The sequence below is a fragment of the Schistocerca piceifrons genome, chromosome 2 (assembly GCF_021461385.2).
Source record: "Schistocerca piceifrons isolate TAMUIC-IGC-003096 chromosome 2, iqSchPice1.1, whole genome shotgun sequence".
Lineage (NCBI taxonomy): Eukaryota > Metazoa > Arthropoda > Insecta > Orthoptera > Acrididae > Schistocerca > Schistocerca piceifrons.
Window position 1 is genome coordinate 560,573,875 of NC_060139.1, and position 16,160 is coordinate 560,590,034.

Here is a 16,160-nt window from a genome sequence, read left to right on the forward strand (position 1 = left end):
TTTGCAGACTTAGATAAAGCTTTTGACAATGTTGACTGGAATACTCTCTTTCAAATTCTGAAGTGTCAGGGTAAAATACAGGGAGCAAAACACTGTTTACAATTTGTACTGAAACCAGATGGCAGTTATTAGAGTCGAGGGGCTTGAAAGGGAGTGAGACAGGATTGTAGCCTATCCCCAATGTTATTCAATCTGTATACTGAGCAAGCAGTGAAGGAATCAAAAGAAAAATTTGGAGTAGGAATTAAAATCCATGGAGAAGAAACAAAAACTTTGAGGTTTGCTGATAACACTGTAATTTTGTTAGACAGCAAAGGACTTGGAACAGCTGCTGAACAGAATGGACACCGTGTCTTGAAAGGAGGATATAAGATGAACATCAAAAAGAGTAAAACGAGGATAATGGAATATAGTTGAATTAAATTAGGTGATGCTGGGAGAATTAGATTAGGAAATGAGACACTTAAAGTAGTAGATAAGTTTTGCTATTTGGGGAGCGAAAAAAACTGATGATGGTCCAAGTAGAGAGGATATAAAATGTAGACTGGCTATGGCACGGAAAGTGTTTCTGAAGAAGAGAAATTTGTTAACATCGAGTACAGATTTAAGTGTCAGGAAGTTCTTTCTAAAAGTATTTGTATGCAGTGTAACCATATATGGAAATTAAACATGGACGATAAATATTTCAGACAAGAAGAGAACAGAAGCTTTTGAAATGTGGTGCTATGGAAGAATGCTGAAGATTTGATGGATAGTTCACAAAACTAATGTGGTACTGAATAGAAATGGGGAGAGAAGAAATTTGTGACACAACGTGACTAGAAGAAGGGATCGGTTGATAGGACACATTCTGAGGCATCAAGGGATCACCAATTTAGTACTGGAGAGAAGCTTGGAGGATAAAAATCGTAGAGGGAGATCAAGAGATGAATGCAATAAGCAGATTCAGAAGGCTGTAGGTTGCAGTAGTTACATGGAGATGAACAAGCTTGCACTGGATAGAGTAGCATGGAGAGCTGGACTGAAGACCACAACAACAACAACAACAACAATATTTGAATGAAAAGATCAGATTTTATTAACTCTAATGATAGTAGTGGCTTAAAAACTTTTAAATGTTTAAGTGTGTTGACTGCTCAGCTTTTGTAATGTTTACTCACTCAGTAAGCAAGACAGAACATATATGAATTGAAAATGGCACTGAGGCAAAAGATCATTCTGTGCACTGCCTTATCTTAATTTTTTTTTAGAAATATTTTCTTTAGGCCTAATAACATTATTTTTATTGCTATCATCAGTGTATTCAGATCTCCATATTTCCTTGTAGAAACATTGGTACATTTATGAATTACATTTACTTCTAGTACAATATCTTTATTTCTTTTAGTTCATATGTACCAAATTCAGAGTCATTGGACATATATGACTGCTCTGTTAGTATAAATTCATTACTACTTGATGTAACCCCAGTTGTTTTCGGTCACTTTCAAGAATGATAATGAAATTTTGATTTTACCATTTTGACCTGTGCATATGTCACAGTACAACTATTAAATGTGTTTAGTGACTCATTTTTCCATGCTTCGTTGGACGTAGTGCAATCTCTTGTGATTGTCCATATGCTGCATTCTTCTTCTATATGCACCCCACTTAAGTTGATCCATTATGTATAACTATTAAAATATGTTGTGCCCTCAACATATCCCAGAAAATTTTAATTTTGAGAATAATTGAATCATCAACAAATCTGAGGAATTAGGTAAAAGTTTCTCCAACTTAAACTTTGTATCAAATTAATCAGCAACATTTTTGTATACACTCTTGTATTTCCTCAACTCTTTCTGTGACAATTTGCGTACCATTCACAAAGATTGTGTGATATCTTTATTATGCAATAAAAATGCATCTCTGCACTTATGACCTATTGAATTGGGGACACCTCCATAATACACTCCTGGAAATGGAAAAAAGAACACATTGACACCGGTATGTCAGACCCACCATACTTGCTCCGGACACTGCGAGAGGGCTGTACAAGGAATGATCACACGCACAGCACAGCGGACACACCAGGAACCGCAGTGTTGGCCGTCGAATGGCGCTAGCTGCGCAGCATTTGTGCACCGCCGCCGTCAGTGTCAGCCAGTTTGCCGTGGCATACGGAGCTCCATCGCAGTCTTTAACACTGGTAGCATGCCGCGACAGCGTGGACGTGAACCGTATGTGCAGTTGACGGACTTTGAGCGAGGGCGTATAGTGGGCATTCGGGAGGCCGGGTGGACGTACCGCCAAATTGCTCAACACGTGGGGCGTGAGGTCTCCACAGTACATCAATGTTGTCGCCAGTGGTCGGCGGAAGGTGCACGTGCCCGTCGGCCTGGGACCGGACCGCAGCGACGCACGGATGCACGCCAAGACCGTAGGATCCTACGCAGTGCCGTAGGGGACCGCACCGCCACTTCCCAGCAAATTAGGGACACTGTTGCTCCTGGGGTATCGGCGAGGACCATTCGCAACCGTCTCCATGAAGCTGGGCTACGGTCCCGCACACCGTTAGGCCGTCTTCCGCTCACGCCCCAACATCGTGCAGCCCGCCTCCAGTGGTGTCCCGACAGGAGTGAATGGAGGGACGAATGGAGACGTGTCGTCTTCAGCGATGAGAGTCGCTTCTGCCTTGGTGCCAATGATGGTCGTATGCGTGTTTGGCGCCGTGCAGGTGAGCGCAACAATCAGGACTGCATATGACCGAGGCACACAGGGCCAACACCCGGCATCATGGTGTGGGGAGCGATCTCCTACACTGGCCGTACACCACTGGTGATCGTCGAGGGGACACTGAATAGTGCACGGTACATCCAAACCGTCATCGAACCCATCGTTCTACCATTCCTAGACCGGCAAGGGAACTTACTGTTCCAACAGGACAATGCACGTCCGCATGTTTCCCGTGCCACCCAACGTGCTCTAGAAGGTGTAAGTCAACTACCCTGGCCAGCAAGATCTCCGGATCTGTCCCCCATTGAGCATGTTTGGGACTGGATGAAGCGTCGTCTCACGCGGTCTGCACGTACAGCACGAACGCTGGTCCAACTGAGGCGCCAGGTGGAAATGGCATGGCAAGCCGTTCCACAGGACTACATCCAGCATCCCTACGATCGTCTCCATGGGAGAACAGCAGCCTGAATTGCTGCGAAAGGTGGATATACACTGTACTAGTGCCGACATTGTGCATGCTCTGTTGCCTGTGTCTATGTGCCTGTGGTTCTGTCAGTGTGATCATGTGATGTATCTGACCCCAGGAATGTGTCAATAAAGTTTCCCCTTCCTGGGACAATGAATTCACGGTGTTCTTATTTCAATTTCCAGGAGTGTATGTCAGACCAGTCATCCAGTTTTAGATACTTAGTGCTAAACATGCAAAGCCGAAGGAGTCCCCAGTTAGCAGTAACTAATATCAGTAGACATACTGAAAGCAAACAAATGGGGACTTTGACACACATTGGTTAGAAACTGTAAACTTTGGAGTACCACAACAGCACCATTTAAAAAATTAAAGCAATGCCAGGAGGTAGTTATGATGTTATGTTTGATACTGGAAGCAAAACTAAAGAAAAACTGAGACACTTTAAAAGGGTTTGTTGACCCAGAAAAAGCATGTAACAAGTTAAAGTGGTGCAAGATATTTGAAATCTGTACAAAAAAAGGAACATACTATACGGAAAGATGAGTAATGTACACCAAGAGGAAACAATAAAGCTGCAAATGCTCAGATTATAAAAGGGCATAAGGCAAGGATGCTTTATTTCTCCTCCAGTATTCAACTGGTATATATAAGAAGCATTGACAGAAATAAAGGAAAGTCTCAGAAGTGGGATAAAGCTCAGAGTGAACAGATATCAGTGATGACCTTATCCTATGTGAAAATGGGAAGAAGTACTGGACCTACTTAATGGGATAAACAGTCTACAGAACATAGGATATAGGTTGTGAATAAGCCAAATAAAGACAAAAGTATTGAGGAGCAGCAGAAATGAGGTTAATGATAAACATCAATATTTGGGACCATATGGTAGATGAAATTAATGAATTTTGGTACATTGGAAGCAAAATAATGCACTGCAGATGAAGCAAGGTGATTAAAAGAAGACTAACACAGTAGAGAGAACACTCCTCACCAAAAGAAATCAATTAGTATCAAATGTAGGCCATAACATGAGAAAGAAATTTATTAGTATGTACATCTAGAGCTCAGCATTATATGTAAATGGACCAAAAGGTTTGAGTGTGGTGGTACAGAAAGATTGTGAATATTCTGTCGACTGATAAGATAAGAAATGAGGAGGTGCTCTGCAGAATCAGTGAGGAAAGAAGAGACAGGACAGCAGAACATGTGTGAAGACATCAGGGCTTCCATTGCAGTTGAGGGAGCCGTAAAAGGAAACAATTGAAGGGTAGACAAAGATTGGAATATTGTATAAAAGGAAAATTCTACCAATAAATCTAATAAATATGAGACAGTATTGCTCTTCAGTACTTATCTTCAGGAGGTGGTATGATTACTACTGTCAAAGGCATAAAAGTGAAAGTGATTACATCATCCTTGCTCAGAGAAGGAAGGAAGTAAAATTGGGTTTAACATTCCACCAACATCGAGGTCATTAGAGACGGAGAACAAGCTTGGATTGTGACAGGGATGGGGAAGGAAAATGGCCATGCCCTTACAAAGGAACCACCGCGGCATTTGCCTGAAGCAATTTAGGGAAATCACAGAAAACCGAAATCTGGGTGGCTGGACAGGGGTTTCAACTGTTGTCCTCCTGAATGGGAGTCCAGTGTGATAACCACTGCACCACCTCATCTGGTCCCTCCTCAGAGGGAAGAGACGGATGTATTGGGGAAAGTTAACAAGGAAAGGTTGTTGTGAGGATGATGGTAGCTACAGTTTATGACAGTAACTGAATATGAATCCCTTGTTTGGTAGAATATTTCCAGAAGATAGTTTTGCCAGATAACTATAGACAGTTACAACAGTTAATGGAAAAACAAAATATTGCAGCTAGGACAGCACAAAGGGTAAAAAGTAAAAATCAAATGTCCATTCAGTCTTTTTTAACAAAATTTCCAAAAACTATTAAATAAAAAAAATAAGAGTTTGTCATGATGCTACAGGAACTAGAAACCTCAAAAGTTATTTCAACATAATTATATGTTGCACAGTAAAGAACTTCAATTATATGTCACATAAATTGAACAGATACACCTAGATATACAGTTGCAGTAATACGTTACCGTACATGTAATACAAGGAAATGTTGAGTAGCTGTGTACACACAACTGGAATAAAGTCCCAGATTCTAGATCTAAATAAGAACTGCACTGAATGATTCTTTGAGTGCTATGCCTCAGTAATAGACTTGGAGACACACAAGAGGCAACTCTAACTATGTACGGACTCCTAACACAGATGATGAGTAAATAAATAAATAAATCACCACACCAAAAAATAATTAATCTAAAGTAATGAAATTTCAGGACTACATTTGACTAGGTAACATATTTAAGTGATTAACATTGCAAGATGACAGGTTAATGTAAGTGTGAGATAGGCCATTGCAAATGTGAAATGATGGTACCATTGTTACCATTAGAACTGTTAACCTGTTGGAAAAAAAATCGCCTGGAATTGTGTCGATGAATGGCAGCTCAACAGGTCAAATTGCCAGATTGACATACAGATTTGCAGTAAAAAAGCATGAGATAGTCATGAGAGTGCTCCTGCTGTCATATGAAATTGCATCCCAGACCATAACTCCAGGTGTAGGTCCAGTGTGTTTAGCATGCAGACAGTAGTTGCAGGCCCTAAACTGGCCTCCTCCTAACCAACACATGGCCTCACTGGCACCAAGGCAGAATCATCTTTCATCAGAAAACACAACAGATGTCCACCCAGCCTGTCAATGAACTCCCACTTGATACCACTGAAGTTGTGAATTATAAATGCTCAGTGGTGGTGGTTTTGGGTCAGTGGAATGTTAGCTATCAGCCATCTGGGTTGGAGCTGTCCTTCAAGTAACCAATTTGTAACAGTTTGTTGTGTCACTGTGGTGCCAACTGCTGCTCATATTGCTGCTACAGATGCAGTATGATAAGCCAGGGCCATACACCAAATGCGATGATCTTCTCACTCAGTTGTGCCACGTGGCCATCCAGAGCCCAATCTTCTTGTGACCGTACATTCTTGTGATCACCACGGCCAACAATCATGTACAATGGCTAAATTTGTGCCAAGTCTTTCTGCAATATCACAGAAGGAACATCCAGCTTCTCATAGCCCTATTACGTGACCTGATTCAAACTCAGTGTGGTGTTGATAATGGCTTCTTTGTCATCTTAAAGTCATTCTTCAAAAACATCAACTCACGATGCCCAGTCCCATAGGTAACTAATGCTCATTACTGTTACAGCATGTGTTTAAAGCAAACCTATTTGCATCCTTTAAGTGGCACTACTAGTGCCACTCTTATACTACTGGCACGAAATTGGAATAGACACGATCTATCAGGTGTAGAAACATGCCTACCAACTTTTGTTTACCGTACTTACTCGAATCTAAGCCGCACTTTTTTTCCGGTTTTTGTAATCCAAAAAACCGCCTGCGGCTTAGAATCGAGTGCAAAGTAAGCGGAAGTTCTGAAAAATGTTGGTAGGTGCCGCCACAACTAACTTCTGCCATCGAATATATGTAGCGCTACAACAGGCATGTCTTGCAGGCACAAAGATAAATACTGGCGCCAAAACCTCTTCGTCAGTAAATAAATTTCAAAAAAAAGTGGAAAACGAGCTTTTTTCTCCGCCCCGAGTTTCGACCACTGCACTTTCATACATCATCCAACGAAGTAAATAGAAATTTCGTATTGTTCATCTTCTAGCAGCATTTCAATGTACTACGAAAATCCGACTGGCAAGACTGGAGTGTTTGTCAATATGGGAAACTTTACGTCCTGAATTTTTTCCTACCTATGAGAAGAGATGGTTGCTACTAGGAACTTTTATGGATTGTGAATCACATGCAGTATTCTCTTCACCATAAGGATAATACGAATATAAACATTTTGCCATGTATTCTTTCGTGTTTGCTGCTGTCTCATTTAAATCCTGTCTGCCTAATAAACTACGAAACTAGAGCGAGAGCACAGCAAACGCGGAAGAATACACAAATCATGTCATGTTTATATTCGTATTATTCTTATGCCTAATAAAGTGATACAGTCAGAAATGAAGCACGGCAATTGACTAGATTTTTAAATCTAAGATGACTAATTTCTGTGCAGAATATAATGTACTAAAAAGGCGTCTGCAAAGATTTTCAAACGGAGAAAAATGTTCGTTAAACTCTCGTTCAGAACATCTTCCATCATTTGCAGTCTAGTATTTGGTTCTTGTTGATCATTATCAAAGAAAGCAGCAGTGCAAGTAACCGCGCACAAGAGCAAGCCATCATCAGAATGCGACAAACAATGCATGACACAGTACAGTAATGCATTTTCAGCTTAGAGTTACGTAAACACATAACGACACTTATCAGATCAAAGAAAAATAAGCAATCAATTCAAACCAGACGAAGCACGTGAAAAAGGAAGGGTACCCGTATAAATACGGACGGAGCGCCTGACACATAGCAATGGCTTCCTGGTGAAGCTTAACTGCTAAGCTTACGACTCGGACCAAACTACTGTAGCTGTATCGGCATTCGTTCGACCTCAATTGTGTCTCGTATCATAATGGACCAACTTAGTTTCGATTTGGAGGTGCGGCCTAAAACTTCTATCTCCCCTTGAATTTCGAGTCTCAAATTTCAGGTGCGGCTTAGAATCGGGAAAATTTTTTTCCTTGATTTCGAGTCTCATTTTTCAGGTGCGGCTTAGATTCGAGTAAATACGGTATGTCACCCAGTTCCTTCTTGGTGTTGTGATTTTTTTTTACTGTCAATGTAGATGGTGTTAATAAGACATTGTAAAAAAAACTGGGAGATGGTGATTTCACTATTAATTACAATTTTTATTGTTCTGATGGAGAGCACTTAGAGTTACTGATGTCCAGCTTGGAGTTTTCCCCTGAAGTAACATATCCAATGAAAGTAGGATGCCTTATGCAAACTGTGACTGATAATTTATTTTTAAATGCAACTGTTTCCCTCAAAATATATGAGAACCCCATAATAATTAGTTTATCTTATCATGGCAGTCAAATAGCAACAATAAAATGTCCAACTTCATCGGTTTTGCCTAGAAAAAGAAACATACACTGTCATAGAATTATAAATGCTCAGTAAGTCACATTATTCAGAGAGTGCTCACAGAATGAAAAATGGGATGAAGTTTACCAAGAACACATAATCAATGACAAATTTAATTATTTCCTTAAAAGGTTCTGACAGTACTATGAATCCAGTTTTCATTCACAATGGTTCAGGGAAAATTACAGTGAAAGCCATCTAAAATCAACTAAGGCTGTACTAGAAAGGGAGAGCTTTATTTATTGGATGAATTATAACCAATACTTAAACGTGCACCAGAAGCAATATTAAAATTTTCTTCATTCTGTAATAGAAAAGAAACAAAAAGTATGAACTATGAAGAAAAAATTAATTTCCAAGAATGATGCAGAGACAATCTGGAGTATTACTGGGCTTGAAACTAATACCCATGATAGAGCAAATGATGTTCAGTATCCTGATGACAATAGTTACAAAACAGATGATGTTAGATTCAAACTATTAACTGCTAAACTTACTAAATTCTTTCAAATTTTAATAGGTTCTTCCATCACTACTTTGTAGAAAACTTAATATATATTGATGAGAAACATAAACTGTAATAGTTGTACAGTATTAATTTATTTAAAGAATGTGTTTTCAGCTTTCAAGGCGATAATCAGACTATAATTGTCTGATAAAGTTCTTGTAAATCAATAACTGCTTCTAGAAAGAAAGAAATAAGCATTAACACTCAGTACAGGACAACTACAGATTCATTGTAACAGTAGCTGAAAACACAGGGAGAAAAACTGGACCACTGAAAGAAGATCTATTACATTTACTTCAACATGCCATACATACTCCGTCAGCAGACCTCACTTTTGCCAACTCAAGTGCTAGGGAAAATACGAAAAACATTGAGCACTGAAAGAGAGTTGTTTTGGTTATGATAGTAGTTAATCCAAACTACTGAAAACTTTTTCTAGTTTGATAGCACCTCTCTCGAGTTGCTTTTGCAATCACACGATGGGTCAAGATGTATTTCTTGAAGTACATAACTATGGAATTGTAACACTTACTTATAAAAATAGACATAGGTAAGTGACCTCTAATAATAGAAATATCTCCCTGTTTGAACTGTTCTCATAAATGTTTTGAGAGAGTACCTTATGATAGAAAACTATATCATTTCATTGACAACACCTTTCTATGCCTGTGCTCAGCTTGGGTTCCATAAAGGATTCTCTACAAAGAAAGTATTGTATGAGCTCACAAACTCAGTTATGGTAGAAATAAACAAGAAGAATTATCCTGGTGTCATTTTCTGAAGTTGCAAAAGCCTTTGATCAAGTAGTTCATAAAATTTTAATAGTGAAATTAAAATATTACAGTACTACAGATATCCTCCCTTACTTTCATCGAATCATACCTTGACTACAGAAAAATGAAGGTCACATTAACAGATCAAATTAAATTCAGAGTGCGAAAATATTAAATATGGGTTCCTGCAAGGTTCAGTGCTTTGCCCACTCCTGTTGTCAACCAAAATAAGTGATTACCAGGAACACTGGAGGGCTCTTCAAAACTTTCATTGTTTACTGATAATACAAGTATATTCACAAAGAGGACAAACACATCTGTACTAGACATAACCCAGAAAACTGTGGAGCAGGACCTCTCCTGACCCCGCTCATTTCTACAGAGTGTCAAGTTACATATTTAGCTTCTCCTGCATTTTACTAGTTGCATATTTCTTAAATTCCATGTGTGCTTTTCTTTTTAACATGTTTAATCTCGCATTTTCAACTGTTAAGTGTAAATTCAGGAAGTTTGTAGTACAGTCTTCATTTATTCTGAACAGTCAGCTGCACAGCTCATTAAGGCACCAGTTGCAAGTATAGGTTTCTGTCTGTTCTTGTAGTTTGCTTCTTCAGCTAGAAGGGAGGAGCTAGCCACAATTCACGAACAGTTGAAGAAGCTTTTGGCTACAGTCAGCCACCTTCAGGCTGCTGCCTCAGGGTGTAGTGGTGACAGAGAACTGCTGCATCACATGGGACACCACAGGTGTTGCTTGCTTTGCCAATGGGCTCTGCTGTCAAGGCAATTCCTAGTGTACCCGTCATGATGCATCTGCACTCCCAGCAGAGTGAGCGGTGGGTGGTAATGTGTTCACGTCACATGAAGCAGAGAGCGATGTGGAGGCTGGCCATCTGGCCTCGTCTTTTTGCCCTTTGAGTCAACAGGTGGCTATTCCTTCAGCAGAGTCCAAACAGGCTCACATGGGCATACTTTTGTTAGGTATCAGGAGCTCCAACATAAGGCGCATTATGGAGCCCCGCAGGAAGACAACATTCAAGGCTGGAAAGAAATCCAATGTGCACTTAGTATTTCTGCTGAGGGGCCTCATCCAAGATGTAGAGGAGGTCTGGCCTGCAGCTACTGAGCATGCTGGGTGCAGTCATCTGCAAGTTGTGGCTCACATCATCATCAATGAGATCTGTTGCATTGGCTCTGAGGCTGTCCTCGGTTCATACAAGTGGGAAGCAGAGATGGAGAAGACTGCTGGCCTCACACACAGTGTCCAAGCAGAGCTCACAACCTGCAACATTGTTCCCAGGGTTCATCGGGCTCCTTTGGTTTAGAGCTGAGTGGAGGATCTCAGCCGAAGGCTTTGTCAACTCTTTGACAGTCTTGGCTGCAGATTTTTGGACCTGCATTATTGAGTGGGGATTTGTAGGACTCCCCTTGATAGATCAGGTCTGTTCTACACAAACGAGCAGGTACTCAGGTAGCAGAGTACTTATGGAGTGCACATGGGTGTTTTCCTAGGGTAGGTGGTAGTTTGAGATGTTGTGATGAACACCCACCAGTCAGTACACTCAGATAATTATTGGGACTGAGATCTCACTGAAACCCAAGGTACAGTGCTCTGAGATATTTAGCGAGTCATGGAACATATCTTGGAAAGACATATTAGATGCCATAGGGAGTGTTCATTGCAGTTGACAGACATATTGTTTCTATTGAGGTCAAAGTCAAGCATGACAGTCAAGTTATCTGGTTGTGAGTAACAGATCCAGGTGAAACCAAGTTAATTGTTGGATGTTTTTACCACCTACTCAATTCTGTTGTGATAGTTCTAGAATAATGCAAAGAAACTCCATGGTCAGTAGTGCGTAAATATCCAGATCATGCAGTACTAGTTGGAAGTGACTTTAACCTACCAAGTATAGTTTGGGATGTCTGCGGATTCATTGCATGGGGTACAGACAGACAGTCTTGCAAAGTACTTTTGAACACATTTGCTGATAACTGTCTTGAGCAGCTAATTTGGCAGCCCATGTACAATGGAAATATCTTAGACCTTTTAGCTACAAACAGACCAGACCTTATCAATAGTGTCAGTATAGAGATGAGGATAGTGATCATGATGTCATTATCGCAACTATGGTTATGAAAGTTACAAAGGCTATGAGAGTGTTTCTGCTAGAAAGAGCAGATAAGAAGTTGTTAGCATCTCACTCAGACAGTGAATTGACATCACATAGTTCCAGTAAAATGGAGGTAGGGGAATTATGGGCAAAGTTTCAACAGAAACTGGAGAACTATGAGTCTTTTAAGTGGATTAAGGATGGAAATGTCCCATCATGGTTTAAAAACAAAGTTCAGAAAATGCTGAGAAAGCAAAGGGTGTTGCCCTTCTGGTCCAAAAGACAACACGCAAATGGCAACAAGCAAAGGTTAGTAGGGATTTGTGTGTCTGTGAAAAGATCATATAACTACCACTATTATGCCTTAGCAAAAGATCTGGTTGAGAATCCAAGAAAATTCTAGTCCTATAAAAAGTCAATAAGTGGGTCTAAGGCTTCTATTCAGTCGCTCATTGACTAGTCTGGTGTGGGAGTTGAAGATAGGGAAACGAAAGCAAAAGAGTTGAAGTTCGCATTTAAGAAATCATTCATGTAGGAAAATTGTGCAAACATACCATCATTTGTATGTCAAACACACTCCCATATGGACGACATAGTAATAAGCATCCCTGGCAAAGCAAAACAACTGTCAGAGTTGAAAACAAATAAGTTGCCAGGTCCTGATGGAATCCCAATTTGGTTTTACAAAGCGTGCTCCATGGCATTGGTCGCTTACTTAATTTGCATTTATTGTGAATTCCCAAGTGACTGAAAAAATGTGCAGGTGACTTGTGTACAAGAAGGGTAAAAAAATGGACCCACAAAACTATAGACCAATATCCCTATCACCGGTTTGCTGTAGAACTCTTGAACATATGCTCAGTTTGACTGTAATAAATTTTCTTGGGACTGAGAAGCTTATGTCCACAAATCAGCATGGATTGAGAAAGATCACTCATGTGAAACTCCCTTTTCTCACGTGATATACTTGAACTATGGACAGAAAGTAACATACAAATTTCATGTTTCTAGATTTCCAGAGAGCATTTGACATGGTGCCCCACCACAGACTGTTAACAAAGGTATGAGCATGTAGAATAGGTTCCCAGATGAGTGAGTGGCTCAAAGACATCTTAAGTAATAACACCCATTACATTGTTGTTGGAAGCAAGTGTTCATCAGAAACAAGGGTATCATCAGGAGAGCCCCAGGGAAGCATGATAGGACTGCTGTTATTTTCTATATACATAAATGATGTGGCAAACAGGGTGGGCAGCAATCTGTGGTTATTTGCTGATGATGCTGTGGTGTATGGTAAGGTATCAAAGTTGAGTGACTGTATGAGGATACAAGATGACTTAAGACCAAATTTCTAGTTAGTGTGAAGAATGGCAGTTAACTCTAAATGTAAAAAAAAAAGTGAGTTAACAAGGGTGAATAGGAAAAACAAACCCATAATGTTCGGATACTGCATTAGTAGTGGTCTGCTTGACACTGTCATATCATTTAAATATCTGGAAGTAACATTGCCAAGTGATATGAAATGGAGCTTGCATGTGAGGATTGTGATGCAGAAGGTGAATGGTAAACTTCAGTTTATTGGAAGAATTTAGGAAAACTGTTCATCTGTAAAGGAGACTGCATATAGGACACTAGTGCACCTATTCTTGAGTACTGGCCGAGTGTTTGTGATCCATACAAGGTCGGATTAAAGGAAGACATTGGAGCAATTCAGAGGTGGGCTGCTAGATTTGTTACCGGTAGGTTCTTACAACACGCAAGTGTTACCGAGATGTTTCAGGAACTCCAGTGAGAATCCCTGGAGGGAAGGCAATACTCTCTTTGAGGAACACCACTGAGAAAAGTTAGAGAACAGACATTTGAAGCTGACTGCAAAACGACTCTACTGCTGCCAACATACATTTTGTGTAAGGACCACAAATACAATATTTGAGAAATTAGGGCTCATATGGAGGCATATAGTCAGTTATATTCCCTCACTCTATTTGCCAATGGAACAGGAAAGGAAATTATTAGTAGTGGTACAGGGTACCTTCCTCCAAGGTGGCTTGCGGACTATGTATGTAGGTGTGTAGATATAGATATAGATGTACATGTACATGTATATGTTCACAACTAAAAGCTTAACTCTTAACCTTACAAATACCCACATTACGCAATTTCAAACAAATGAAATTAATGAACACACACTAATTGAAACTTTGTGTGTGATATTCTAAGTATACGAAACTGAGGTAGCACCAGCATATGGAGAAAATAATAAAAAAGCTCAGTCTTGCCTGCTTAGTATTTAGAAATGTCTTTCACTGAATTAATCTGAAGACTTGTTGCTGGCATACTTTCACTCAATACTAAGCAGTGGGATAATTTTTTGGCATTACTTGTAGATAAATTCCGTACAAACTCTACTGAAAGCTGTAATACTCTTTGGCAGTCTACTTACATAAATGAAATGCTTCACAGATAGAAGTAGTGTTTTAAAATGAAGACACTTTCTTAACAATTCCTTCTATACCACAAAGAAACTTTTGAATAGGAACAACTACAGACCTGTAAATGGTCATGCAGTCCTCCCCATACATTTCATTCCCTCTTCTTAGGGAGAAGGCAGATTGTTTAAGAGCTTGTCTTAATTGCCTTTTGGAGCTACAGGTTATAGGTAATAGTTATTCTGTTTACATCTTTAACTTTTATGAAAAACTGTACGGGTATGGGGAGGGGGATGGTTATATCTCCCAACTGGGGATTTATTTTGAGGGATTACTGGGGATATCTCTGGTATTCACCTAAGAGAAACTTTCTAAAATGGTGGCCAAAACTACTGGTGTTTCACTTTGTTTTGCCATGCACATTATAGCAGGCATCTTCTCAAGGAACCTGCTTTGAGTTGTTTGTGAAGTCTCGAAACCACCAAATTGACCAGTGTCTCCTCCTTTTACTGCCACAGCAGCTCCATATTATCAGATGCTGGGACAATGTACTTGTTGAGAAAAGGGGCGATGGACTTATAACCATACAAATAATTTGCCTTTATCTCTACCATAAAGTTACTGTTAAGATACTTGACAGTGATCTCAAAGAATGTGTTACACTGTAGCTCAGTGTGGAACTTCACCCAGTCTCATTCCTAATTTTGGATGTAGAAATGAGAAACTGATGCTTCCAGGTCATGCTTGTTCTGTGTAATGGCCTTAGGATCCATTGTCAGCTGCAGCTCATCTTCCACGTGGATCTAAGAGGCTATGTCAGTCTCATCACAGAAGTTCTCCTTTTCAGAAATACCCAGTTTGTCTTTTGAGTTTTGTTGGATGTAAGTCAGTCAGTCGGTAATTGTAGCATCACTTAGTCACACAGTTGACAAAGTGAATCTAGAGACACCAAGGGTCTCTAGCCATCATTCCTTGTCTATCACATCACACCCTGTACATGATGCACGCATAAACAAGTAAGTTTGTTGCTATTAGGTCACCAAACACAGCAACTTTGCTGAGGTGCATGAGTGGCAGTTTCATCTGCTCTGATCTTTCCAGCAGCACTGAACAGAGTTCAGGTAAGTAATTGATGATAGGTCTCATGTAGACAGTAATGTAGATTCAGTATACTCTAAATCAAGGGATAAAATTTCCTTTTCATGTAACCAAATTTTTGAATGATGTATGCGTTGATAAAGTAAATCTTCACAGGTATTGGACATGGAGATGATTTGCCCTTTTTGTTTGATGCATTGCCACTTGATGGAAATAAAATACCTGGAACTAGTTTTAAACTTACGGATCCTGATGACCTTGCAGTGCAAGACCTGATGACATCATACATAGCAGAGTTTGCAAAAACTGGGTAAGTCATTATCATTAAAAATTTGAATTGCATAGAATTACTTCAGTGCTGTTTACAGGTACTACTTCTATATGAGGATGACATTCGAGATGGGACGGGCTGTGTTGTAAAATGTGGCTACTTCAAAAATAAGGTAAACTGATACAAAACATCTAGCAAACTCAATAAGAATGGGTTAAAACCTTGCATCTAAATTAAAAGGACACTGATTACTGTATTCATTACAATAAATATATATTACATTTCATTTAATGAATATAGTAGAGGGAAACATTCCACGTGGGAAAAATATATCTGAAAACAAAGATGATGTAATTTACCAACGAAAGCATTGGTATGTTGATAGACACACAAACACACACACAAAATTCAAGCTTTCGCAACCCACGGTTGGTTCATCAGGAAAGAGAAAGAAGAAATGATGTGGGTTTTAAGGGAGAGGGTAAGGAGTCATTCCGATCCTGGGAGCGGAAAGACTTACCTTAGGGGGAAAAAAGGACAGGTATACACTCGCACACACACATATCACACTTACATATCATGTGTGTGTGTGTGTGTGTGTGTGTGTGTGTGTGTGTGCGGAAGTGTATACCTGTCCTTTTTTCCCCCTAAGGTAAGTCTTTCCACTCCCGGGA

The 16,160-nt window shown here is 39.9% G+C and overlaps 1 protein-coding gene across 1 annotated transcript in view; it reads left to right on the plus strand.

Annotated features, from left to right (window-relative positions):
• Positions 1–16,160, plus strand: part of LOC124777324 (pyrethroid hydrolase Ces2a) — a 168,477-nt gene that overhangs the window by 137,025 nt on the left and 15,292 nt on the right. Inside the window, exon 10 of the mRNA XM_047252684.1 lies at positions 15,372–15,525. Coding sequence (XP_047108640.1) covers positions 15,372–15,525 — 154 coding nt within the window. The remainder of the gene's footprint in view (positions 1–15,371; positions 15,526–16,160) is intronic.